The sequence below is a fragment of the Phyllopteryx taeniolatus genome, chromosome 5, assembly GCF_024500385.1.
Source record: "Phyllopteryx taeniolatus isolate TA_2022b chromosome 5, UOR_Ptae_1.2, whole genome shotgun sequence".
In the NCBI taxonomy this organism is placed as follows: domain Eukaryota; kingdom Metazoa; phylum Chordata; class Actinopteri; order Syngnathiformes; family Syngnathidae; genus Phyllopteryx; species Phyllopteryx taeniolatus.
This window is the reverse complement of record NC_084506.1, coordinates 16,061,535-16,086,643: the sequence shown is the minus strand read 5'-3', so window position 1 is coordinate 16,086,643 and position 25,109 is coordinate 16,061,535. Positions and strand designations below refer to the sequence as shown.

The window sequence follows — 25,109 nt, the reverse complement described above, 5'->3', positions numbered from 1 at the left end:
CAGTTTAACAATTGATGTGATCTCTCTTTGTCTTTTAATTGCTTGTCAGCTGTGCCCTTTTTTTAGTGCTCATTTGGGTTGGCAGTATTGTGTTAAACATTCACTGCCATTGGGTGCTTTAGAAGTCAAATATCCATGTTAATTGGGAAGGCTGGCAGTGAATGATTTAGTTTTGATTTTTGTCATAGTTGACTCAAATCTGAAGTGTAAGGTAAGATTTGAACATATTGACACACAGCCACACAAAAGCTAGATGGGAACTTATCCCCCAAATTTTTTTCTAAATATCAACAACTTTGTTGGATTGAGCTGTCAGGTTTTGACAGGTCTTTTGGAGGTAAACGAGGGATCTGGAATTGTCTGATATGTCAAGGCTGGTGTTTTTACAAGCACAGTGGGTCTTCAGTGTATGATGATCCTGACATATGAGGTGTTGAGGTGTTCCCACTTCCAAATTCCAAATTACCACAAATGTCCTCCATTAGTCCCCCAAGTTGGGTTCCCAATGACTTTTTTTCAGTCCAAAACCTGTTCAGTAAAGACAGAACATCAGTGATAGAGGTTGTTCGTTGTGTTTTTTGTTGTCTGGTTGCATACTACTTGACTTGAAGTTATTTCCTTGTTAAGCTGGTCTGATGTGTTATGTGACTTTGACATGCTTTGACAGATTCAACATTCCAAGACTGCCAACCAGACGTATAAAAGGAATTGTTGTTGTCGTCCTCAGCATCAAGCAACACGACTGCAAAGGTAACGTCATACAACTTAACATCCTACTTTTCAAACTCAGTATCATATGACTTACTAAACATTTATTGATTATTTGTTTTTCATGGTGAGATGTAAATGTAACGCTAATATGTATTGTTAGAAATATTAAGTATTTTTCTATCATTGCACAGATGGCATTTGTTCTTCGCTCGTTGGTCCTCCTTTGTGGAATCAGTGGACTGCTGACTGGAGTTGTAAGTCAAAATCTCACACGCTAACTTAAATAAAAACATATTTGCTATGGTGTTTGCTGTATTTGTGTCTTCATTTATGTCACTCCGATTATACTGATGTGCTTTAATTCGTTGCAGCGGTCGATCGCTTTCAGTCATTGGAAAAGTTGGTAGCTATGACTCCCTTTTTTAAATGAACACTTTCCGGGTTTTGTCAACATTGACACCAGATTTAATCCACCTGTCTTGTCCCCCACCCACCCACCCCCACCCCGCCACGCCCCCTTACCACCCTTTACAACAATTGTGTAGCAATCAATAACTGTCCTACAGGCTGGACTCAGCTGGACTGTCATTGTTACATGTACGTAGATGAAGAAAGGACATTTACAGATGCAGAGGTAAGGAAGACAATAGTTGTGATTCAAATAAGATCCAAAATGAGTGAAATTAACTTTTTACTCTTTTTACATCAGAATGTCTGCCAAATCCTCAGCGGGAATCTGGTCTCCATCCAAAGTGCCCTGGAAAATGGATTTGTTCTTGAACTCATTCAAGCAGGTGGCGGTGTGGGTCTAGTCTGGACTGGATTCAGTAATACAGCTACGGTAAAATATTTAACAGTGCAAACTTCTGATTGAATCCTTTCACTTGTGTACAAATTTTGCCACACGAATGTGTCCTGCAGACTCACTGTTGTCAACAGCTGAAAGGAAGAATGTGTACAATGAGTGCCTAACCCTAAGTATTTAAGTGTGACTCATTTAAATGTGACTGTCTTCCAGGATACGACATTTGTGTGGACTGACAACTCCGGAGCGACGTTCTTTAACTTTGATTTTTCCCTTTTAGAGCCTAATAACAGTGGTAATTGTGTTGCAATGGGTGCGGGAGGTCAGTAAAATCTATAAAGTTTGCTAAGAATATAATGCTCTTATACAGTATATAATTATTTGTTTTTCTTACAGATGGTCTTTGGGTGGATGAGTCCTGCACAGACGAGAAAACATTTGTTTGCATCAGAGATGTGCTCCATTACAAACATTAATCACTCCTCGTACTATCCTGTGCTCTGTCACAATTGAGGTCATGATGCCTCAATGACACAATATCAAACTCTTGTTGTCTTTGTATTTATGGGTTTACTATCAAGTATGCTTTTCTTGTTTTTCGATAATGCTAAATTTTCATTGACAACAAATTTGTAAAAGAGCAACTCTCTGTTAAATGAAAGAATCCTTTTGAATCAATATGTGTTTGTGTCCTTTTTCCTACTCTGGCAATTTTGAATTTGCTTAGTCTATTTCTTGAACTAGGCGGCACGGTGGACGACTGGTTAGAGCGTCAGCCTCACAGTTCTGAGGTTCAATCCCCGTCCCCGCCTGTGTGGAGTTTGCATGTTCTCCCCGTGCCTGCGTGGGTTTTCTCCGGGCTCTCCGTTTTCCTCCCACATCCCAAAAACATGCATTAATTGGAGACTCTAAATTGCCCGTAGGCATGACTGTGAGTGCGAATGGGTGTTTGTTTCTATGTGCCCTGCGATTGGCTGGCAACCAGTTCAGGGTGTACCCCGCCTCCTGCCCGATGACAGCTGGGATAGGCTCCAGCACGCCCGCGACCCTAGTGAGGAGAAGCGGCTCAGAAAATGGATGGATGGATGGATAGTTCTTGAAATATAAAAATCATTATATCCATCTATCCATCCATTTTCTACCGTTTATCCGAGGTCGGGTCGCGGGGGCAGTAGCTTTAGCAGGGACGCCCAGACTTCCCTCTCCCCAGCCACTTCATCCAGCTCTTCCGGGGGGATCCCGAGGCGTTCCCAGGCCAGCCGAAGGATGTAGTCTCTCCAGCGTGTCCTGGGTCGTCACTGGGGTCTCCTCCCGGTGGGACGTGCCCGGAACACCTCACCAGGGAGGCGTCCGGGAGGCATCTGATTCAGATGCCCCAGCCACCTCATCTGGCTCCTCTCGATGTGGAGGAGCAGCGGCTCTACTATGAGATCCTGCCGGATGACCGAGCTTCTCACCCTATCTCTAAGGGAGAGCCCGGACAGCCTGCGGAGGAAACTCATTTCGGCCGCTTGTATCCGGGATCTTGTTCTTTTGGTCACGACCCAAAGCTCGTGACCATAGGTGAGGGTAGGAACGTAGATCGGCCGGTAAATTGAGAGCTTCGCCTTCCGGCTTAGCTCCTTCTTTACCACATCTTTACAAGGTCTGCATCACTGCAGCGCCGAACTGTATTTACTGACATTGGTTTTCTGAAGTGTTCCTGAGCCCATATGGTGATATCGTTTACACATTGATGTCGGTTTTTGATGCAGTGCCGCCTGAGGGATCGAAGGCCACCGGTATTCAATGTTGGTTTTTGGCCTTGACGCTTACATGCAGTGATTTCTCACGATTCTCTGAACCTTTTGATGATATTATGGACCGTAGATGATGAAATCCCTAAATTCCTTGGAATTGTACGTTGAGGAACATTGTCCTTAAACTGTTTAACAATTTTCTCACGCACTTGTTCACGAAGAGGTGAACCTTGCCCCATCTTTGCTTGTGAATGACTGAGCAATTCAGGGAAGCTCCTTTTCTACCCAATCATGGCACCAACCTGTTCCCAATTAGCCTGTTCACCTGTGCCATGTTCCAAACAGGTGTTTGATGAGCATTCCTCAACGTTCTCAGTCTTTTTTGCCACCTGTCCCAGCTTTTTTGAGAATGTGTTGCAGCCATAACATTCTAAGTTAATGATTATTTGCTAAAAGCAATCAAGTTTATCAGTGTGTTAATTAAATATCTTGCCTTTGTAGTGTATTCAATTAAATATAGGTTGAACATGATTTGAAAATCACTGTTCTGTTTATATTTATGTTTAAAACAACGTCCCAACTTCATTGGAATTGGGGTTGTATATGCGCAATGTGAATTAAGAAAAATACTGTCACGTATCTAAAAAAGGAAACCAGCTGGTAGAGCATTATTAAGTGAAATTTTCTCTTGTGTATTCATAATTGCTCTTTAGCCAAGCAAAAATATATTTTATCCGAATACTTGATTAGTGGATAGAATTCCCAGGGGATACTCTATTACTAAATGAAGCATGGATGCATTTCTCATTTGTGACAGGCCTCTTTAATGTCACTCCCAAATAAAGTGAGAAAAAGTAAGCAGTCATAGTATGTTGTATAATTGTTCATAGAATAACTGAATGTGCGTAGGAGCGAGGACACCTATTTTGAAGGGATTACGGCGAGATTAACCGTTCTTTGCCTTAATTAAAGAGATGCTACAATTCAATAAATAACATACACACTGCAGATAGCATCCTTTCACGAAAATAAAATGATTTTCAGCCTTTTTTTACTGCGTCAATCATAACTCTAACGCATACGCTGTTAGATTTGTGATTGGATGGTCAAGGATACGGAGGCAGAACTTCCGCCGACTTGCGCAACAGTTTCCGCTCAAAAAGACACGCAACAGTTCTGAAAACATATCACTGGCTTTTGAACTCAAACATACACAATGGCAGTGCTAAACATCCCCAGAGTAAACAAGATTTTATCGTCTGTAATGTATTAATTCGTGGATCCGATCAATGACGACATTGATTGGATCGGCGAATTACGAAAATTTGCATAAAATGCAAAATATGGGCTGATCCAATCTAGCCAATCAGATCGGTGGAAAGTCTAGGAGACCCAGTGCCACCTTTAACTCTGCCTTTGAATTACAGTGCAAAGATTTGCCTGGCTCCGTTGACATTTATTTCTATACTACAATGTAAAATGCGGAAAATCCACCCATAATGTTAAGGAGCCCGACATTTACACTGAGCTTTTTTCATGCTATTCTATGGATCTGAAGCAGAAACCCTGTGCAGTCACTTCACATGTTTTTCTGTCTGTATTTGACACTCATATTGGAAAAAAATAAAAATAAATAAACAGTCCGTGACCAGGTCAAAATGTCCTTGAGCAAGATACTGAATCCCCAGTTGCTCCTGATGCATCCATTTGTCTGTCGGTGATGCCACGTCATCAGTTGGTGAATGAGGTGTTAAAGTGCTCTGAGTACCTTGAAAGTAGAAAAAGCTCTATAAGTGAAAGCTTATTTACCATTTTAAACAAATATTATTTTAATAAGTAAAAATGGTAAAAATCCCAAAACACTCACTTTAAAAAAAAATAACGCTTGTACTTCCAATAATTAAGTACATTTAATATCAGAAATGTACTTTTGACACAAGTTCAAAAAATGCCTGATATTTTAAGACTTTTACACAATTAATATTGTACAAGGTGACTTTTACTTCAACAAAAGTTATTTTCTGTTAAGATATTTGTACTTGGCGGCACGGTGACCGACTGGTTAGAGCGTCAGCCTCACAGTTCTGAGGACCCGGGTTCAATCCCCGGCCCCCCCTGTGTGGAGTTTGCATGTTCTCCCCGTGCCTGCGTGGGTTTTCTCCGGGCACTCCGGTTTCCTCCCACATCCCAAAAACATGCATTAATTGGAGACTCTAAATTGCCCGTAGGCATGACTGAGTGCGAATGGTTGTTTGTTTCGATGTGCCCTGCGATTGGCTGGCAACCAGTTCAGGGTGTACCCCGCCTCCTGCCCGATGACAGCTGGGATAGGCTCCAGCACGCCCGCGACCCTAGTGAGGAGAAGCGGCTCAGAAAATGGATAGATGGATGGATATTTGTACTTTCGCTCGATTGAGTGTGCGGCCACAGCAATTACAGGCCACTTCTGTCAGTATTTGTGCATGTAAAACGGTGTCAATTCACTTGCCATGTATCCGCAGACACACCCCTGGCACTCCTTCACTGGGTGTGGGGTCACGCACTTACTGCAACAAATAACTCATGAATATGCAAATCGATTGTGTATCCCCTCACTTATACTCTCGTTCTGTAGACTTTTATAATTTACATAATTAATCCCACCACACTTCAGTTGTACAGCCGGGTTCACGACCCTGGTCCTGCATGCTTCTTTCCTGTCCTTGTCCTGTTCTATCTTGTTCTGTCCTTCCCTCACAGGGTGTAGCACTACAGCCCCATGCAACACTCATATTTAATGTTTCATTGTTGTAGATAATGTAATGATTTTCTCTCATCCTGTTTACAATTAGTGCTTTGTCTTTTGTCTTTTTTTCTCTCTCCCTTCTAGAAACTTTATTCTGTTTGATTTATCAAGTCTGATTCTCAATAAACCTCAATTATAATACTAAGAAACCGTAGCGGAAGCTTAAAAACTCCACTGTGACACAGTAAAACTGTAAAAGGGATGCAGATTTTCCATTCTGCTTGACCTAACAGCCAAACAGGACCAAAAAAACCCCAAAAACGATATTTGTACTTTTTCCAAATATTGCTTCATTTGGCAAACATTTGGGTTTGCGACACAACTCTCGGAACGAATTAAGTTTGTGAAAGCTCCATTGTACTAAAATATTCCTTCGAGTTGGGTTTCCAGCGAGTCACTTAGGTACAAAACCTGTTTGGCAAAGAGAGAACATCAGGAATCAAGATTCTTTGTTTTGTTTTTTGTCTGGGTACAAACATGACTTCAAGTTATTTCCTTGTTGTGCGAATCTGGTCTCATGTGTCATGTGATTTTGACATGAGCTGACACGTCCAACATTCCAAGATTACCAGCCCGACATACAAAAAGAATCGTCGTCGTTTTTCTCAGCATTAAGCAACGCGACTGCAAAGGTAACTGAACACGGCCTTATATCCTACTTTTCAAAATCAATGTCATGTGACTTTTTCAACATTTAACTACTTTTTTGTTTCACACGGTGAGATGAAAATGTAACACTGATATTTATTGTTAAATAGAGTCAATATTTTTCTGTCATTGGTGGCACAGATGGGCTTTGCTATTGGCTCGTTGGTTCTCCTTTACGGGATCAGCGGACTGTTGACTGGAGTCGTAAGTCAAAATCTCACCTGCTGACTTAAATAAACATATATTTACGATTGTGTATACATACGTGTCAGTGATCTGTAGTCTGAGTTTACCAATGTGCTTTTTTTCTTCGCAGTGGTCTTTCCCCTTGAGTCATTGGAAAAGTTGGTAGCTGTGACTGGATACTTTTTCAAATGAACAATATCTTAGTTTTGTCGGGGTTGTCACCAGATTTTACTGACGAATGTCTCATTTTCTTCCTAAAACAACAATTGTGTTGCAGACATTAAATGTCCTGTAGGCTGGACTCAGTTGGACTGTCACTGTTACATCTACGAAACTACAGCTGCGAGCTTTGTCGCAGCAGAGGTATGGTAGACTTTTCCACAATAATTGTGATGTTTTTCTATTCCAATCAGTCATCCATTTGTCTGACGGATATAAATGAGCGAAAACAACTTTTTCCTCTTTTTTTCCCATCAGAAAAACTGCATCGATCGAGGTGGAAATCTTGCCTCCATCCACAGTGACTTGGAAAATAGACTCGTTCTAGAAGTGGGTCGAGCGAGTGAAACTACTACTACCCCATTCTGGATTGGACTCCATGATGCAATTTTGGTAATACTTTGACCAGTACAAACGTTGATTGAATCCTGTCACTTGAGTTCAGTAAAAGTATTTTTGCCACAAACAAAATGAATGTGTCCTCCAGACGCAATTTTGTCACCAGCTTAAAGGAATATGTCAAGTCAAGAGAGGACAAAACACTGAACCATAACTAGCGCCACCTAGAGGTTGACATTTGTTAAATATCCACTGGGAGGACTTAAGTTCAACTATTCTTTCAAGATTAATTGTATATTCTTGAACACTCCAATTACCTGATCTTGTCTTCCGCAACCCTACCTGGAAATGTTGACATCAAACATGAGTCTCGTGATGATACTGTATGATTCTAATCATAATGAAAAACAATCAAGAGGAATTATGTTGGGACAAACAGACACCACATCCAAATCCAAGGAATGGATCAAGGAATCTTTATGTGTGTGTCTTTGTCTTTCAGGAAGGTGACTACATATGGACTGATGGCTCACTTCAGAATTTCCTTAACTTTGATGTCAATGCTACGCCTGTCCCAGAGCCTAATAGCCTTAATGGTAACTGTGTAGCGCTTGATGAGAGTGGTAAGTAAAATCAGTGAGTAAAGGTTGCTCCGAATATAATGCTGTTATACATCAATATTTATTTCTTACAGATGGACTTTGGCAAACTGCGTCCTGCACAGCCAGTAATACATATGTTTGCATCATCGATGTGTGCAATGGCGGAGATCCTAACTCTCCAGACCCCTGTCCGCGGCCCTAGTGAGACATTGTCAAACTTTGGTGGTCTGTTTGCATTTTAGGGTTTATTATTATCTCTTGTTTTCTTCTTTTTCCACAATGATCAGTTATTATTGAGAACAAATTTGTCTCGGCCCTTGTTTGGGCCCACAAAGACCCTTGTCTGTTTTGAGTCTGCATTGCGCCTCTACACCATCGATGCTTGTCACTCCGGGCACTCATTTGTGATTTATTTGCGTTTGGAATATTTAACCCAATACAATCTACAAGCAGACACCCTGCTGCCGCAGGTTTCCTCTGGGGTGATGTGGGAGTTGAAACGGCCCCGCATACCCCTTGTGATTAAAAGTGGTTTGACCTGTTTGGCCCTGAGGTGTCGTATTCAATAATTTACTTGCATGTTGCAAGCATGGCAGTGACCTTTGGAGCGGCAGCTGTTCAAAGTTAAAATGAGGCACATGGAACAAGAGTTTGAAACATCTTACAGAAAAATACTTAACCATATTACTCATTGCACTATGTACTTTTTATATTGCTAAAATGACGTCATGTGACTCGTGTGCCTGCTAAACGGCACAGGGGGTGATGTTAATGGGGCCTCAGACATGACATAGGGAGAAAAAAAAACTTCAATTGTGGCCACAGCATAGATAAATCTTGCACACAAAATACTCATTTGGGCAACACAATACTATTTTGTGGCCACAAGGTAGCTGTGACTCTGTACTGTACAGTTGGGTAAGCAAATCAAGAGCAGAATTTTCTTTTAGGCCCCTTACAAGCACTGGTTAAATGCATGAACCAAACTAGCGAGTGGATGTGTATTCAAAGTCAGTTTCTAGTTTAAAGGACTAATGTCCCTGTAGGACCTTGTAAAACTTGTCCATTCATTAATGTTTAGTTGAGTGGACTACTGTAGTGGTACCTTTACCGGTCTGCCTAAAAAGTCTGTCAGACAACTGCAACTGATTCAAAACTCATGAAGACCAAGAGAGTGAATTACATCAAACCTGCTCAGAGGTCTTCGCACTGGCTGGCTGTCTCTTTGAGAACAGACTTTGAGATATTATGTTAGCTTCTAAAGCTCTGAATGGTTTCAGCCCAAAATACACTGGAGACCTTCTAGGCCACTATGAACAATCCAGACTGCTCACTTTATCTGGTGCAGGTCTGAGTCAGAACCAATCAGGGAGAAGCATTCTATGCTCCATATATCTGGGAAAGGCGCCCAGGAAATAAAATCGGGTCTGCTGAAAGTCTGAGCTCTTTTATAACATGGTTAAATACATGCTTGTTTACTACTGTCTTTGGCTAAAACGCTATCACTTTTAAATCTTTCTATTTTCACTTACTGCAAGTCTGCACTGTAACCTTCACTTTACCTTCTCCTGCGGGTTTTATTATTTTCTTTTTCCCTTTGTCATTGTGTTTTGTCCAGTGTGAGGCACTTTGAATTGCTTGTTGTTGTGATGTGCTATACAAAATAAACTTGCATTGCCTTGGCTTTCAAACACTTGTTTGCATGATAACATTTAAATACTGGAAGCGGCGCCATTTTGTAGTTCAGATACACGAGCAGCGAAGTTTGACAACTCGTCATAAAAGACAAAACTCAACTCCGTAAGGTCAGAAAGTGACTAAATGTTTCACCTAGCAACATGAAATTTGGTGGGCATGCCTGATGACTAGACACACACACACACACACACACACACACACACACACACACACACACAAAGGCTCCAAAGCCCGTGGCATAAAAGACACAGGCAAAGTCTGCCAGGCGTCACGTGCTCAATGCAAATACAATATCGTGCGTGAAAAGTCATTTGATTAGTCCAGATCAGTTATTTTATTTTTATTAATGAAGAAAGAGAGAAAGAAGTTACTTGAATTTGCAGTTGCTGTTGTTTGTCCTCAACCTTGAAGATTTGGCCCAATACGTCATACCAGGAAGGAAATTCTGAACAACAGACCAACTAATTACAGTGATTTGATGACACTCAGGAACTTTCACATCATAATTGTTGACGCACCCATCATCACAAATCCTCCATAGGCAGAGATAAAAGGATGGAACGCTTCTTGTCACAGTAAAGACAATTATGCTTGTTTGGTTGGTATGCAACTCATCCAGGGCAGGGCACATAGAAACAAACAACCATTCGCACCCACATTCACACCTAGGGGCAATTTAGAGACTTCAATTAACCTACCATGCATGTTTTTGCGATGTGGGAGGAAACCGGAGTGCCCGGAGAAACCCCACGCAGGCACGGGGAGAACATGCAAACTCCACACAGGCGGGGACGGGGATTGAACGTCGTTAACCGTGCCGCCTAAAACAGAATACAATGATTTGCAAATCATGTTCGACCTATATTTAATTGAATACACTACAGAGACAAGATATTTAATGTTCAAACTGATAAACTTTATTCTTTTTAGCAAATAATCATTAACTTAGAATTTTATGGCTGCAACACATTCCAAAAAAGCCGGGACAGGTGGCAAAAAAGACTGAGAAAGTGGAGGAACGTTCATCAAACACCTGTTTGCAACATCCCACAGGTGAACAGGCTAATTGGGAACAGGTGGGTGCCATGATTGGGTAGAAAAGGATCTTCCCTAATTTGCTCAGTCATTCACAAGCAAAGATGGGGCGAGGTTCACCTCTGTATGAACAAGCGCGTGAGAAAATAGTCGAACAGTTTAAGGACAATGTTCCTCAACGTACAATTGCAAGGAATTTAGGCATTTCATCATCTACGGTCCATAATATCATCAAAAGGTTCAGCGAATGTGGAGAAATCACTGCATGTAAGCGTACGTTTTTATTTATGTTTAACACAATGTCCCAACTTCATTGGAATTGGGTTTGTATATTGTTGAATTTATCTTACCCAACATTATAAAAAATAGACACAAAAGGAATGAAGACGCTCATGAGGAGGGCGTATGGGAGCTTGTTCAGATTACAGCCTCTCAATACGCCCTCAACAATCTCTCCCGTCGCTCCTGTATTTATTTGAAATAGGGAGGTTTCTAAGTTTACAAGACATAACGTACTAAGCTACAAGACACAACACACTAAGGGTAGGGTTTCAAGGTGAAAACATGGGATCAACACCTGCCACGTCCCGGCCACGTCCTTCTGTCTGATGATTCCTGCTGAGTCATCTTCTTGAAGGCGAGACATGTTCCTTTCTCAAAATGGTCCATAATACTAAGGCAAGCTAAGCAAATAAATGATAACTTCTACAATATATTTCACATTTCCCTCCTGTTTATCATGTATTTGCACAATTCTCATATCATTTTACAGTCACTTCATTTCGATTTTTTTTTTAACTGTAGAATCATTTTTATGAACCAAATACATTTACACTCAGAGTAAACTTGTCATACATGAATGAATGAATGAATCGTAATCACCTGGATCAGGAAACAAATCAGGTAAAACAACATCACCATCATCATCATCGTCATCATTATCAACCTCCAATAAAGGATAAATCTGCTCCATGTGGGGGTAATTGCTGTGGTAATTAATCTACTGATTAAAGCCCGAATGCATGGGGTACAACAACATCCACACAATGTCAGAATGGCTGCAAAAACAGCAATTGATATCAATATTGGTGAAATTAGGGTTTTGTATTTACCAAAAACGTCCAATCAGCTGTCCCACAAGGAGTGTTGATTGAGGGTCCGTAGACCATCGATGGCTCTGGTCAAGCTGCCATCTGAAGCAGTATTGTTTGTTCTCCAAACATACCGCAAACACCTCTCTCTCTTGTGAGGAGCATGTCGACAGCTATGCGGTTTTGGAACGTCCTTGAGCTGCTCGTGCACAGCTTCCAACCCAATTTCCTAATCTCTGTACATTGAAGTGGATATAGTTTATCCCATCAACATTTTTATTAATCGTACACCAACAGCATATGAAGTATTCAAATCCTCCTGCAACTTGGTCAGCTAATTTGTATTCATTAGGAACCCCACGAGGAACATCTATGGCGTCGATGTATGTTTTATGTTGGATAATTTTGCCTCTGCCAGGATAAATCTCTTTTTTGTCTATGTTCTAGATTGGACAAAACATTGGTGCCCTTTCCATTAAATCTTGAACAGGCATAGGGTATACTGACACATGCAATATCAAAGTGATAATAGCGCACAATCCAGCTATATCTTTAGGAAATCTATCAAACAGTCTATCATCTCCGCACCACCACCAGATGTCGCTCCGTGATACTGGCACAAAATTTGGTTCGACCTTTAAGGTTACTTTACACTGTGTGTCGTTCAGTGGTCCTAATTTTTTTCCTTTACTAATCATGTTTATACAAGTGAAATTATTTGGTGCTACGAAAGTAGAAAACATCGGTTTGTGTTTATCTGCTTCTGTTACGGGATATATAGGATCCCATGATTTACACCCCTCAGCTGGTACAGTAGCGTTCATTAATGGCATAATACAATCTTGTGATAATTGTGCCGGAACTGTGCGCAACAAAGGCCTGGGACCCATGCAAACCACACAATCTTTTCTCGTTACATTTGCTGCTTTTTTTTTGACCAACTGGACCAATCATAACCTGTTTCACCAATGAGGTGTTCCCATCCAAAGCCTATAGTTGCATACTAGTCATATCCAAATCCCCAATTCTGCCCATTCTCTTGAGCATCATTGGTGAGAGCCGCATATGGAATTATGATTAAAGCAGTTTGATTTTGGGGGGCATAAAATATTAAACCGGTTTGCCGCGTTTGGAGGCCATGCCCACAGTTCTGATCATCAGCTGTACTCCTTTTGATACGAGTTAATGATTCAAATTTTTTTATTATTGGGTTCGTCATATTGGTCCAGTTGGTAGGTGATTTTCTATCTTAAAAAAATAGTTGTATCATTTAGGGTGGGACGTCCCATATATCACATAAACAAAACCAACACCATAGTAGCCAAAGTTGCTACGTAACAACCTATCGAATCTCATAACCAACGTGGGTGTGCCTTTCTGCTGAGTTCTCACTAAAAGGGTTGGTGTGTTTTTTCTTCACTGACCAGCGTAAGTTTTTATTTATCCATCCATCCATTTTCTGAGCCGCTTCTCCTCACTAGGGTCGCGGGGGTGCTGGAGCCTATCCCAGCTGTCATCGGGCAGGAGGCGGGGTACACCCTGAACTGGTTGCCAGCCAATCACAGGGCACACAGAAACAAACAACCATTCGCGCTCACAGTCATGCCTACGGGCAATTTAGAGTCTCCAATTAATGCATGTTTTTGGGATGTGGGAGGAAACCGGAGTGCCCGGAGAAAACCCACGCAGGCACGGGGAGAACATGCAAACTCCACACAGGCGGGGCCGGGGATTGAACCCGGGTCCTCAGAACTGTGAGGCTGACGCTCTAACCAGTCGGCCACCGTGCCGCAGTTTTTATTTATGTTTAACACAATGCCCCAACTTCATTGGAATTGGGTTTGTATATTAAACCTACAAATGTGTTTTTTTGTGCACGTGTTATAGCTATTTTGTGGCCACAAGTGAGTATTTTGATTGTGTGCATCTACGGTGGGTACAGAAAGTATTCAGACCCCTTTAAATTTTTCACTCATTGTTATATTGCAGCCATTTGCTAAAACCATTTAAGTTCATTTTTTTCCTCATTAATGTACACACAGAACACCATATTGGCAGAAAAAAATGTAATTGTTGAAATTTTTGCAGAAAAAAGAACAACTGAAATATCACAGTATCACAAAAATTTAAGGGGGTCTGAATACTTTGCATACCCACTATATTGTGAACGGAATTTGGGTAAGGAAAACAAAAGTTCCGTAGATGATGGTGGATCTCTGGAGCCTTTTTTCCCCTCTTTCTTTCTTTTTTTCCTATAAAACAAACATTTGAAAAAATCTTGATGTTAGAAGACGGTCTACCTCACTTTGTACTTCCACGACAAAGCATTCATTGCTTCTCTGCCCTCAGTTGCTTTCTGATCATGTAGGTTTTGTTCTTACTGTGTAATGTGAGACAATAAACAACTAGGCCCATTCGGGAGCACGAAAATAAAGATAAAATATCCCAACATTACATTCATAACACTCCTGATCTCAACTGAATTTATGGGGGAAAAAAATGCATCAATGAAAAAAAACCCCACTGAAAACGCTGTTGTTGCTGCTGTGCTCACAATAACAAAACTGTCCATTGAGAACAAACTGTTTGTTCACTAATTTGACAGTATCTATCCATCCATCCATTTTCTTCACCGCTTCTCCTCACTAGGGTTGCGGGCGTGCTGGAGCCTATCCCAGCTATCATCCGGTTACACCCTGAACTGGTTGCCAGCCAATCGGAGGGCACATAGAAACAAACAACCATTCGCACTCACATTCACATTTAGAGTTGACAGTATCTATTGTCATATTTTTGTATTTATAACATTAGAAATTGGATAATATTCCTACTAACAGGAAAAAGGGTTGGCCTTTGAGTTGTAGGGATACAACCTGAATTTTATAACCCAAAAAGGGAGTGGGGCCAGTTCTTTATGTAGCTAGAAGAATAAAGTATAAGATTGTTGATATTATGACGACTACCATTGATGAAGTATGTGAATGTAATACGATAAAAATGTTCATGGGGAAAAAAGAAAATAATATTGTTAGCTGTGTTTACACAGCTCCCAGCTCCAATTTTAAAAAGGTGTAGAAAGCATGTTTACAAACAACATAGATTTATTGAGGCGGCACGGTGGTCGACTGGTTAGAGCATCCCAAAAACATGCATGCGAAGTTAATTGAAGACTCTAAGTTGCCCCTAGGTGTGAAAGTGAGTGCGAATGGTTGTTTGTTTCTATGTGCCCTGCGATTGACTGGCCACCAGTTCAGGGTGTACCCTGCCTCTCGCCCGGAGATAGCTGGGATAGGCATCAGCACGCCCGTGACCCTAGTGAGGAGAAGCGGTGAAGAAAAGGGATGGATGGATGGATGGATAGATGTTGAAAGGCTTTTAATGGTGGTTTGCACAGTGGTCATCGCCATCGTTATTGATTTTACGTCTTTAAATTAATAAGCAACAGACTCAACAGGTTTAAAATTGAGTTAATAAAAAAAGACACAAAAACATATTTTGATGCAGATTCCTTCATTTGCCAGAGAGATGCTCTTTGTCATTAACAATTTTGTCGACAATAATAATTAAGACTTGTGGAAGAATAAAAGTTGAAATTAAACCCAGAAATACAAAGACACCACTAAAGTCTGAAATAATTTCACTGAGTCGTCATGATTAGGGAACTCCATTGTGACTGAAGACAGGATGATAAGTGGAGCGATTAGTGGAAGAGCACATCAGTGATGCAAACATATGTTCGTATGTTTGTATCTATGCACTCCGCAGTTTGCCAAAGTCCATCTGTAAGAAAGACATTTTGAAGTATAACAGAATTATATTCTTAGCAAACTTAAATCATTGATTTTACTTACCATCCTCATCGATCTCGACACAGTCACCATTGGCGCTATTAGGCTCTGGGTTAGGAGAAGCATTGACATTAAAGTTAAGGAAATCCTGATCAGAGCCATCAGTCCATATGTAGTCACCATCCTGGAAGACAAAGACACACTCGAATATGTCAAAGGTGAAGACAACGACTGCTGGGATTTGCATCGGCTGTTTGCTTGTCACAATGTAATCCAGTTCGATTGGTTCCACATCCAACATTGTCACACTAGATTTTGAGTATTGCGTATGGAGGTTAAGGTTGGGTGATAGGAATTATAAAGAATTTACAATTCATCATGAAAGAAAATCAAAAAACTAAAGACTTCCCAGTGGATATTTGACAAATGTCAATCTCTCGGTCACATTTGACTAAGTCACATTACATGTAAAGATAACGACTTCTTGTATTTTGCATCTTCTGTTTGTTTGTCACACTGTCATTTATCCTGATCGTATTTCATGAATACACTAATTTTTTAGATTGGAGTGCAGATGGCAAGTTCGAGTGATTGGATTGTTGAAAAATTTACAATTTAACCAGAAAGAAAAATGGATTGTTTTACAAAGTTGAATTAAAGTCCTCAAAGTGGATACCGAAATATTAACCTCTAGGTGGTGCTACTGAGTCGGGTGGACACATTCATTTTCTTTGTGGCAAAAATACTCAAGTGACAGGATTCAATCAGAACGTGCTGGTCAATGTCAATGTTTCACCGCAATTGTATCATGGAGTCCGATCCAGGATTGGCCTTCCTCACCACCCGCTCGAATAAGTTCAAGAAGAAATGCATTTTCCAGGTCACTATGGATGGAGGCCAGATTCCCATGGATGATTTGGCAGACAGACTGATGGAAGAAAAGAGTAAAAAGTTGATTACACTTTTTCAGCTCTATCAGATAGTTGGCAAGATATTTTAAATTTGGACCAAAGTGTTCAATTGAACAGACAGATACATCACTGGTTGCACAAACAGTAAACAGGTTGTGAACTACATCAAATCTATCGTCTTCCATACCTCTGCATCTGCAAAGGCCCTCTGTTCATCTTGGAAGATGTAACAGTGACAGTCCAACCGAGTCCAACCTTTGGGACAGCCATTGTCTGCAACGCAATTGTTGTTTTAAGAAGAAAACAAGATGTGGTGTCAATGCTGACAAAGCTAAGAAATGTTTCAATTAAAAAAGTATTGAGCTACCAACCTTTCGCTACCAACTTAGATTTAGACCACTGTGAAGAAGAAAAGCACATTGGTAAAAATTAGATTGCAGAACATTGACACAAATGAAGGCACACCATAGTAAATGCATACATGTTTATTTAAAGTAGCGGTGAGATTTTCACTTACAACTCCGGTCAACAGTCCACTGATGCCACAAAGGAGGAACAACAAGCGAAGAGCAAATGCCATCTGTGCAATGATTGAAAAATACTTACTATTTATGACAATAAATATCAGTGTACCATTTACGTCTCACCATGCAAAAAAATAAAACAAACATGCTGAAAAAGCCACATGAAATTGAGTTTGAAAATGAGGATGTAAAGTTACCTTTGCAGTGGTGATGTATGATGCTGAGGACAAGCAGGACAATTCTTTTTATATGTTGGGTTGGCAGTCTTGGAATGCTGAATGTGCCATGTCAATGCCAAATGACACATCCCACAATGGGCACATAAACAAGTTGTGTAAGCTGAAAAACAAAAACAAAACAAAAAACAAAGAACCTTGATTACTGATGTTCTATTGATGCTAAACAGGTTTTGGGAGAAAGTGAGTCACTGGGAGATCAACTCAGCGACAGCGCCTTTGTCTTTCCTACATTGATGCAGTAGGAAAGTCACATTAAATGTTTGTATGAAATCACTGCAAGGTCAGTAATATAAAACAAAGCGTTTCTAATATGAAACCACCTACTCTATGTCGGGACCACTGCAAGCCGAGTGTCGCTCCCTTCACAAGGGACAGGTGTTTATTGCTTGGAAATATCTTCATCCTCGGACGTCTTGCTCACGCCATGAGAACTACATTTATGAATTAACAATGCAAGAATGTGTCGGTAGTGTAAGAATCAGTACAAATGAGATGCACACCGTCAATATAAAATAATATACAGTACATTTACCTTGTTGGCTGCTTAGTGTGGAAAGTGGTTGAAAGTCCGGTAATATCCTTGGAAAGTGCTTTTAAAGTCCCTTTACAGGATCGTTCCTTTGGCTATAAACATCAGTGTATCTTTCAGTGCACAAAAGATAGGATTACCATTTACAGCAAGACATGCACAAAACACATGAACTGTTGTTGACATCCAACTAACTTTTGCCGTAGCAGCAACACAAGGGAATATTTGTTCTGGACATCAAACACATACAATATCGCCAACCATAATGAACTTCCGATATTCTTTACCTGTCACTTGAAATTCTTACACATACTGTAAGCCATACATTGACATCAAATTATTTATTCATTTATCACATTAAATTATAACCTAAGTAATGACTTAGCTAATGTAACATGAATTATGTATCATGAACTCAGATCAGTGGAGCAGGAAGTTAAACTGACTGTACTAACAACAGCCTTGACCTATCAGACAATACCAAATCCCTTTCCCAAAGGCCAGTTATCACCAAAAGACCTGAAAAAACTTGGGGCATATCAGTCGACCAAAGTTGTCGATAATAAAAATCGGCTATTACAAGTTGCCCAAAACATTTTTTTGAATTATGCTGAAAAATGTCTTTTAAGACCCCCTTCACAAATGTTTAGTAGCCATAAAGCAATGGATGAACACGTGTAATTTACAACTCATCTGGAAAATGTGATTAAAGAGCACAACCAGATGGGTTAAATCTCCAGAAACCACGAGATCACCTTGGACTATATTTCAATCTTCATATCAATGTATTCAATCTCGGACGAAGACGTGTTGTATCTCGGTCGACGATGAGTCTGCCTACAGGAGGTGGACTGGCTGGTGTCCTGGCGCAACCCCAACAACCTGGAGCTTAACTTCCAGAACACAAAAGAGCTGATCGTGGACTTCAGGAAAGTCACAGCCGCACGGTACGCCCTCTCCCTCACAGACTCCCCCATCTCCATCGTGGAATTCTTCCGCTTCCTGGGCACCACCATCATGCAAGATCTCAAGTGGGAGCCGATCATTGGCTCAACCTGGACACAACCTGTTCGACCCGCTGGCTACAGTCCATCCGGACCAGAACCTCTCGCCACATGAACAGCTTCTTCCCCTCGACCATCAGACTCATAAACACGAAATAAACTGGCATCACCCATTAAAACGTCACACCTACATCTGATGCTGATTGCACACTGTTTTTGCTTGTTGCACATTGTTTCTTTTCCTTCTTCTTAGTTTACGTCTATTTACATTTTTATTCTATCATTTTTACTAGTCCCATCTGTGTCATGCTGCACCATTGGACCGAGAAAAATTCCGAGCTGTGAATGTACCTTTCACTGACAATAGCAATAAACCGCTTCTGATTCAATCATGTCTTTTTCCAAGTAAATTTTAAATAAAATAAAAAAACACATACTTAATACATAATACTTTTACTTGAGTATTTTTGTTAAGAAGAAACAGTGCTTTTACCTTGCACTACATTCCGCTCGCCCCTTTTATTTTTATTAATCAATTATTGTTCGCGAGATCTATATGACTTTGTTTGTCAGAAAGACGTCCGCCTAGGGCGCTATCACATGACTCAGTTTCACCAATCCAACAGAACTACTAGTGACATTTGACTCCATTTGACCAATCAAAATGGGGCCCCCATGTTTTCAAAGTGAAATTTTCAAATTTTTGTGAAACCTGGTAAAACAACAGATAATAATATCCATGCAAACTCTGTATGATGAGCATACTGTGCTGTTTCATGAGTGTAAACAAAGAATATTAATTAAAGACATTTTATATCCATCCATCCATCCATTTTCTGAGCCGCTTCTCCTCACTAGGGTCGCGGGCGACATTTTATATATAAATACAGAATATAATGTAGAAGACTACGGCTCAAAATAAATGTAATGCTGTTGAAATTAACACTGGGAACAGGGCACAGCTGACTTACAGTAAAAGGGCCAATTAAAGTGGATTAGTTGCATTCTAATCATACATCATTCTTCATTGCATCAGGAAGCGTCCATCCTTTTGTCTGCGGGTGCAATTATGAGAAAATAACCTCCTGAGTGTCTGTTGTTGTTGCTATGTTTCATCTTGAGGGTGAAGACACGCAAAGCAACAACTAGGCATCTATTTTCGTAGACTGCCCAACGTGTGCCAGAGCACAAACAGTGGCATACCTTGATTTTCGTGCAAGCGTAAGACTTGCTGGTGTAGTTGCCAATTTGGCGCCAAAGTGACACAACAGTGTTGTGCCCTTTGTGATGCCTGGTGGTGTGACAATTTGGTGACTGAAAGTTAGTCAAAACTTACACCTGCTGAGACCATGTATAACCTTTGGCACAAGGTAGACCGCTGGTCTAATCTGATTTTGGTAAATGTGATCGAGGTGCAGGCACGGACGTGTGGTGGATCAGATGTATTTCATTCATAAATATGTCAACAGCGGACACCGAACCCTCTGAATCATTGTTTAAAGCAATTCATTGATCCCTTTATTATTATCGTCATTATTATTTGATTTTTCCCCCTAAATCATTCCACTGGCTGTCACACAGTTATGGGGCAGGGGCACATGAACAATGGGTCTGGAATGCCCGCGGACGTATTTAAGTCACCTGCGGTTATCACCAGTTTATTCTGTATTTAATCACGTTGCCTGTTGCCACATTGGCCAAAAGCAGTCACAATGCTCCAGTCATGCACAGATCGCTGCATCCCCTTCCACATCTAGAGATGTCTGCAAGCAAGACCGTCGAACCTGCTTCGATTGGACAGGATTGAAGTCAGCTGTGGTGACGCCCAGACCACCGCAGACGTCGCTCTTTTAAATACGCTGGGGATAGTCCGGTCCAAGAAAATGACCAAAACCGGGTCTAGATCCCCTTCTCCCAGAGTTACGCCAAGCACGGCGCGAAATTTGAGCGAGTCACAAAAATAGAGCTAGAAAGAAATAACTGTTCCAGCATAAAACACATATAGATCCACAATTCTGCAGGAGCATGCAGCTGATCAGGACAGGTGAAAAAAAATAAAAAAATAAATAATCAAGGTTTGGCCCAAAAAAATCATACCAGGAAGCAAAGCCTGAACAACAAACTGACTATCCATCCATCCATCCGTGCCGCGAACAAACTCTAATTACAGTTATTTGATGACCCTTAGGGACTTTCACCTCATAATGACACACCCTTCATGAATCTTCCATTATGTCAGAGAGATGAGGATGGAATGGTTAATAACTAATCCACTTACAGCGAAGACAATTATGCTTCTTTGGTATGTATGCAGCTGAGCCAGTTGAATTATCTTTGATGATTACTGTCAGTGTATTGTTCGTCTTTCTCCTTCCTTCTCTCCGTTTCGCTCAAAACGTTTTCCCACTGAGAGATTCATGATGAAGGGTGTGTCATTAATTATGAGGTGAAAGTCCCTAAGACTGCCTCTCTCTCTCTCACTCTCAACCATGCATCGCCCTATGCGCACACTAAAGGGCCCTTTAGGCTTGCGAAACCTGACACTGCAGGGTTGGGCATCGAGAATTAGCTTTTAAGATTTTGCTGATCGCTGATCGCACTCACGAAAACTGATCATCGAGGAGGGACGGCGATCGATGCCCACCAAATGCCCTTTTTGATGCCCCCCTCCTTACTCATTATTGTCAGTTCCCGTATCGGTTCAATACTAATTTGTGGCCATGAAAGAGGTATAATTTGTGCACAAAATACTAATTTGTGGGTTAAATTTTCATGAACAACTTTGACATTTGGGTAAGCACCTTTGCTGGAAACCTCAAGACCCGGTGTCCTTAAAAGCGAGTGTCATTTAGTTGTCGGATCTTGTCACTAGCCTGCAGTGCAAGGTTTTTCAGAATGTCTTTGTAGCTTATTCCCAGCCTAAAAGAAATTAAAATTTTTCTAGTGTCCCATTGTCTTTCGCCCTGTACCGTTTCCAGACAATGAGCTCTAGATTTGCTTACCCAACACTCCAGTAAGGAGCAACAAATTTGTATTGCGTTGCCATGAATTACCATTTTGTGCACACATTATATTTATATTGTTTCCACAATAAAAAGAAAATGTTCCCCTTTTGACTTTGAGCACCTGAGCCTCCAAAGGTCTCTGGCACACCCCTGCACGACATACCATTTAAAGTGCAACTAACATCATAAATTTGTAAATATACTGCAACCGACAATAGGCAACCTCCATGGTTAAAAGTCAACTCATGTGAAGCACTTTGTGTAACCCGCTCCTCTGTACCCGGTCGTAAACGATCGTGTTGCAACACGCATCCTAATTCACCTCTCTAACCTTTCCTCACAGTAGAAACAGTTTCTCTTGATGTTAATACTTAATAATAGTTAATACTACAAACACATTTTTACGGAATTATAATGAAAAATTTTTCCCCGTTATGTTGTGGCGCCCCCTAGCATTTGCCAACATTGCCTAATTGGCAAGCCGACCCTACTGCAAATTATCCCTGCTGTGCTGTAAGCAGGGGGCGTATCACCCCCCCCCCCCCCCCCCCCCCGACCCCCCCACCCCATACTCTGGTTGAGGTAAAACATAATGATAGTAAGGCTTAAATAGCAAGATAATTCAATGTCCTATGGCAACACGGATCACAAAAATTCTGTCTTGCCAACAAGCGAATTGCACACAAAATGGAAAGGAAGTGAAATGTTTTTGAAGCATTTTTCAAATAAGATAAACTTGTAAGCTACATAAATACTAAATCTACTGAAATGTTATCTAGTGTCCAAACTCCTATTGAACTCAATACTTCCTAAAAGTTACCAAAACATCCATCCATCCATACATCCATTTTCTAGTGCACGTGTGGACACCCTTATGCTTGAACATGGTGTTCGTTATGGACAATCCGTGATGAGCACAGAAGTCCAATAACAGAACACCACGCTGGTTCTGATCGGCGGTGGCCGTTCCACCCAATCACGCCCTTCCAGGTCTCACTGTCATTGCCCACGTGACCATTGAAGTCCCCGAGCAGAACGATGGCATCCCCAGCGGGAGCGCTCTCCAGCACCCCCTCCAAGGACTCCAAAAAAGGTGGGTACTCTAAACTGCTGTTTGGTGCATAGGCACAAACAACAGTCAGGACCCGTCCTCCCACCCTAAGACGGAGGGAGGCAGGAGTGCAGGAGTCTCAAAAAATTATATTTGATTTTCAAAAAAAAGGAACATGGATAAAGCAAACTAAACTAAGTCCCAAAACTGATCATCAAAGTCACAAAGAAACACTTGAACAAACCTAAAACTGGAAACAAGACCTGACTGGTAACTAAGACGTGGCACAGACAGAGACAATGACACCTGACAATAACATACTACAATGACAATGAACCAACAAGAGGATTTTTTGATTTACTTTAGGTTGTAGTCTTCTACAATAAATTTAGTATACTGTACTCAAATCTTAAGAAAAGTTTTAGTCATCTAAATAATTTTTGTGTTGGTCCACTAAATTCCCCGACTTGATCTCTAGTAAATTTCAGGACTTTTTACAACCCCAATTCCAATGAAGTTGGGACGTTGTGTTAAACATAAATAAAAACAGAATACAGTGATTTGCAAAGAGTGATGTGAATTTTTTATTTTTATTTTTTTTATGATTTGAGGTCAAATAATTTAAAGGTGAAATATTGACAGTTGATGCTCATGGTGGGACTATATTTATGAATCACTTGATTATAAATTTATTAACACAAAATTGCAAGACAGGCATAGATTCATGAACATATGGTAAGCAAACAAGTGTACACATTTTGATTTAATGGAATGTTTAATTTTAAATCATTTTTCCATTTCATTGTCAACTGAAACTTCTGCTACAACACAGAATTATAACCTTGGTGAAATATTTTTACATGCCTTACGACATAAATAATCGATTCTTCAATCATAACTAATGAAGTTTTTATTTTTATTTTAGTCGACTAAATTTACTGTAGATGTAGTTGACTTAAATGTTGGGAAATTTAGTTGACTAAAATTACGTCAATTTAGATGACTAAAACATTTTTAGTATACTAAATGAATTGCAGGCACTACAACAGACACTTAAAATTAAAAAGTGTTTTCAAAATGAACGTTGGGAACAGAGCATACCTGACAAGCACTTACTGTGAAACTGACAATTAAACTGGAATAGTTGCATACTAACCAAACTACCATCACTGTCTTCATTGCATTAGGGAGAGTCAATCTTTTTATCTCTGGGTGAAATTACGAGGAAACAGCATCCTGAGCGCCAACACAAAAAGAAATTTGTCGGTCTGCTGGGTGGGTGGAAACACACAAAGCAACACCTAGTAGCTAATGTTGCCTAAGTGCAAAATCATAGTTATTGTTTTATTATTCTGTATTTTGTTTTGATAAAGTAGAAACAAAGAATGAAACAAAGAAACAAAGAAAGAAAGAATGAAAAAGAAAGGAAAAAAGAAAGAAAGAAAGAAAGAAAATTACTTGGGCTGTGCTTGGATGTGCTGTTGTGTGTCTCCACCCTCAAGGTTTGGCCAAATAAATCATCGCAGGATGGAATTCTGAACAATAGACCAACTAATTGATGACGCTAAGGGACTTTTACCACATACTTGATGACATCTACTCAATTATTACATTTGGTTGAAGACAAAAGAATGGAATGCTACCTGTTACAGTGACGACAATGCTTCTCTGGTTGGTATGCAACTCACTCATCGATCCATCCATCCATTTTCTGAGGCGCTTCTCCTCACTAGGGTCGTGGGCGTGCTGGAGCCCATCCCAGCTATCATCGGGCAGAAGGCGCCGTAGACCCTGAACTGGTTGCCAGCCAATCGCAGGGGACATACAAACAAAGAACCATTCGCACCCACATTCACACCTAGGGGCAATTTAGAGACTTCAATTAACCTACCATGCATGTTTTTGGGATGTGGGAGGAAACCGGAGTGCCCGGAGAAAACCCACGCAGGCACGGGGAGAAAATGAAAACTCCACACAGGCGGGGCCGGGGCTTGAACCCCGGACCTCAGAACTGTGAGGCAGACCCTCTAACGTCGTTCACCGTGCCGCCTAAAACAGAATACAATGATTTGCAAATCATGTTCGACCTATATTTAATTGAATACACTACAGAGACAAGATATTTAACGTTCAAACTGATAAACCTTATTCTTTTTAGCAAATAATCATAAATTAGAATTTTATGGCTGCAACATGCTCC

The 25,109-nt window shown here is 40.7% G+C and overlaps 2 protein-coding genes across 2 annotated transcripts; one reads left to right on the top strand and one right to left on the bottom strand.

Annotated features, from left to right (window-relative positions):
* The first annotated feature begins 667 nt into the window (after positions 1-667).
* LOC133477736 (C-type mannose receptor 2-like) lies at positions 668-9,725 on the top strand. The gene is made up of 14 exons (XM_061772809.1): positions 668-750; positions 903-965; positions 1,083-1,110; positions 1,257-1,345; positions 1,421-1,552; positions 1,730-1,838; positions 1,913-1,980; positions 6,583-6,672; positions 6,830-6,892; positions 7,005-7,032; positions 7,152-7,237; positions 7,352-7,486; positions 7,935-8,055; positions 8,127-9,725. The coding sequence occupies exons 2-14, from the start codon at positions 903-905 to the stop codon at positions 8,234-8,236; spliced, it is 1,122 nt and encodes a 373-aa protein (XP_061628793.1). The 5' UTR covers positions 668-750; the 3' UTR covers positions 8,237-9,725.
* Positions 9,726-15,216: 5,491 nt separating this feature from the next.
* LOC133477842 (galactose-specific lectin nattectin-like) lies at positions 15,217-17,315 on the bottom strand. The gene is made up of 7 exons (XM_061773075.1): positions 17,279-17,315; positions 17,075-17,137; positions 16,929-16,956; positions 16,745-16,830; positions 16,443-16,574; positions 15,710-15,830; positions 15,217-15,638 (listed from the first exon to the last, which is right to left on the bottom strand). The coding sequence occupies exons 2-7, from the start codon at positions 17,135-17,137 to the stop codon at positions 15,559-15,561; spliced, it is 510 nt and encodes a 169-aa protein (XP_061629059.1). The 5' UTR covers positions 17,279-17,315; the 3' UTR covers positions 15,217-15,558.
* Between the last annotated feature and the right edge of the window lie 7,794 nt (positions 17,316-25,109).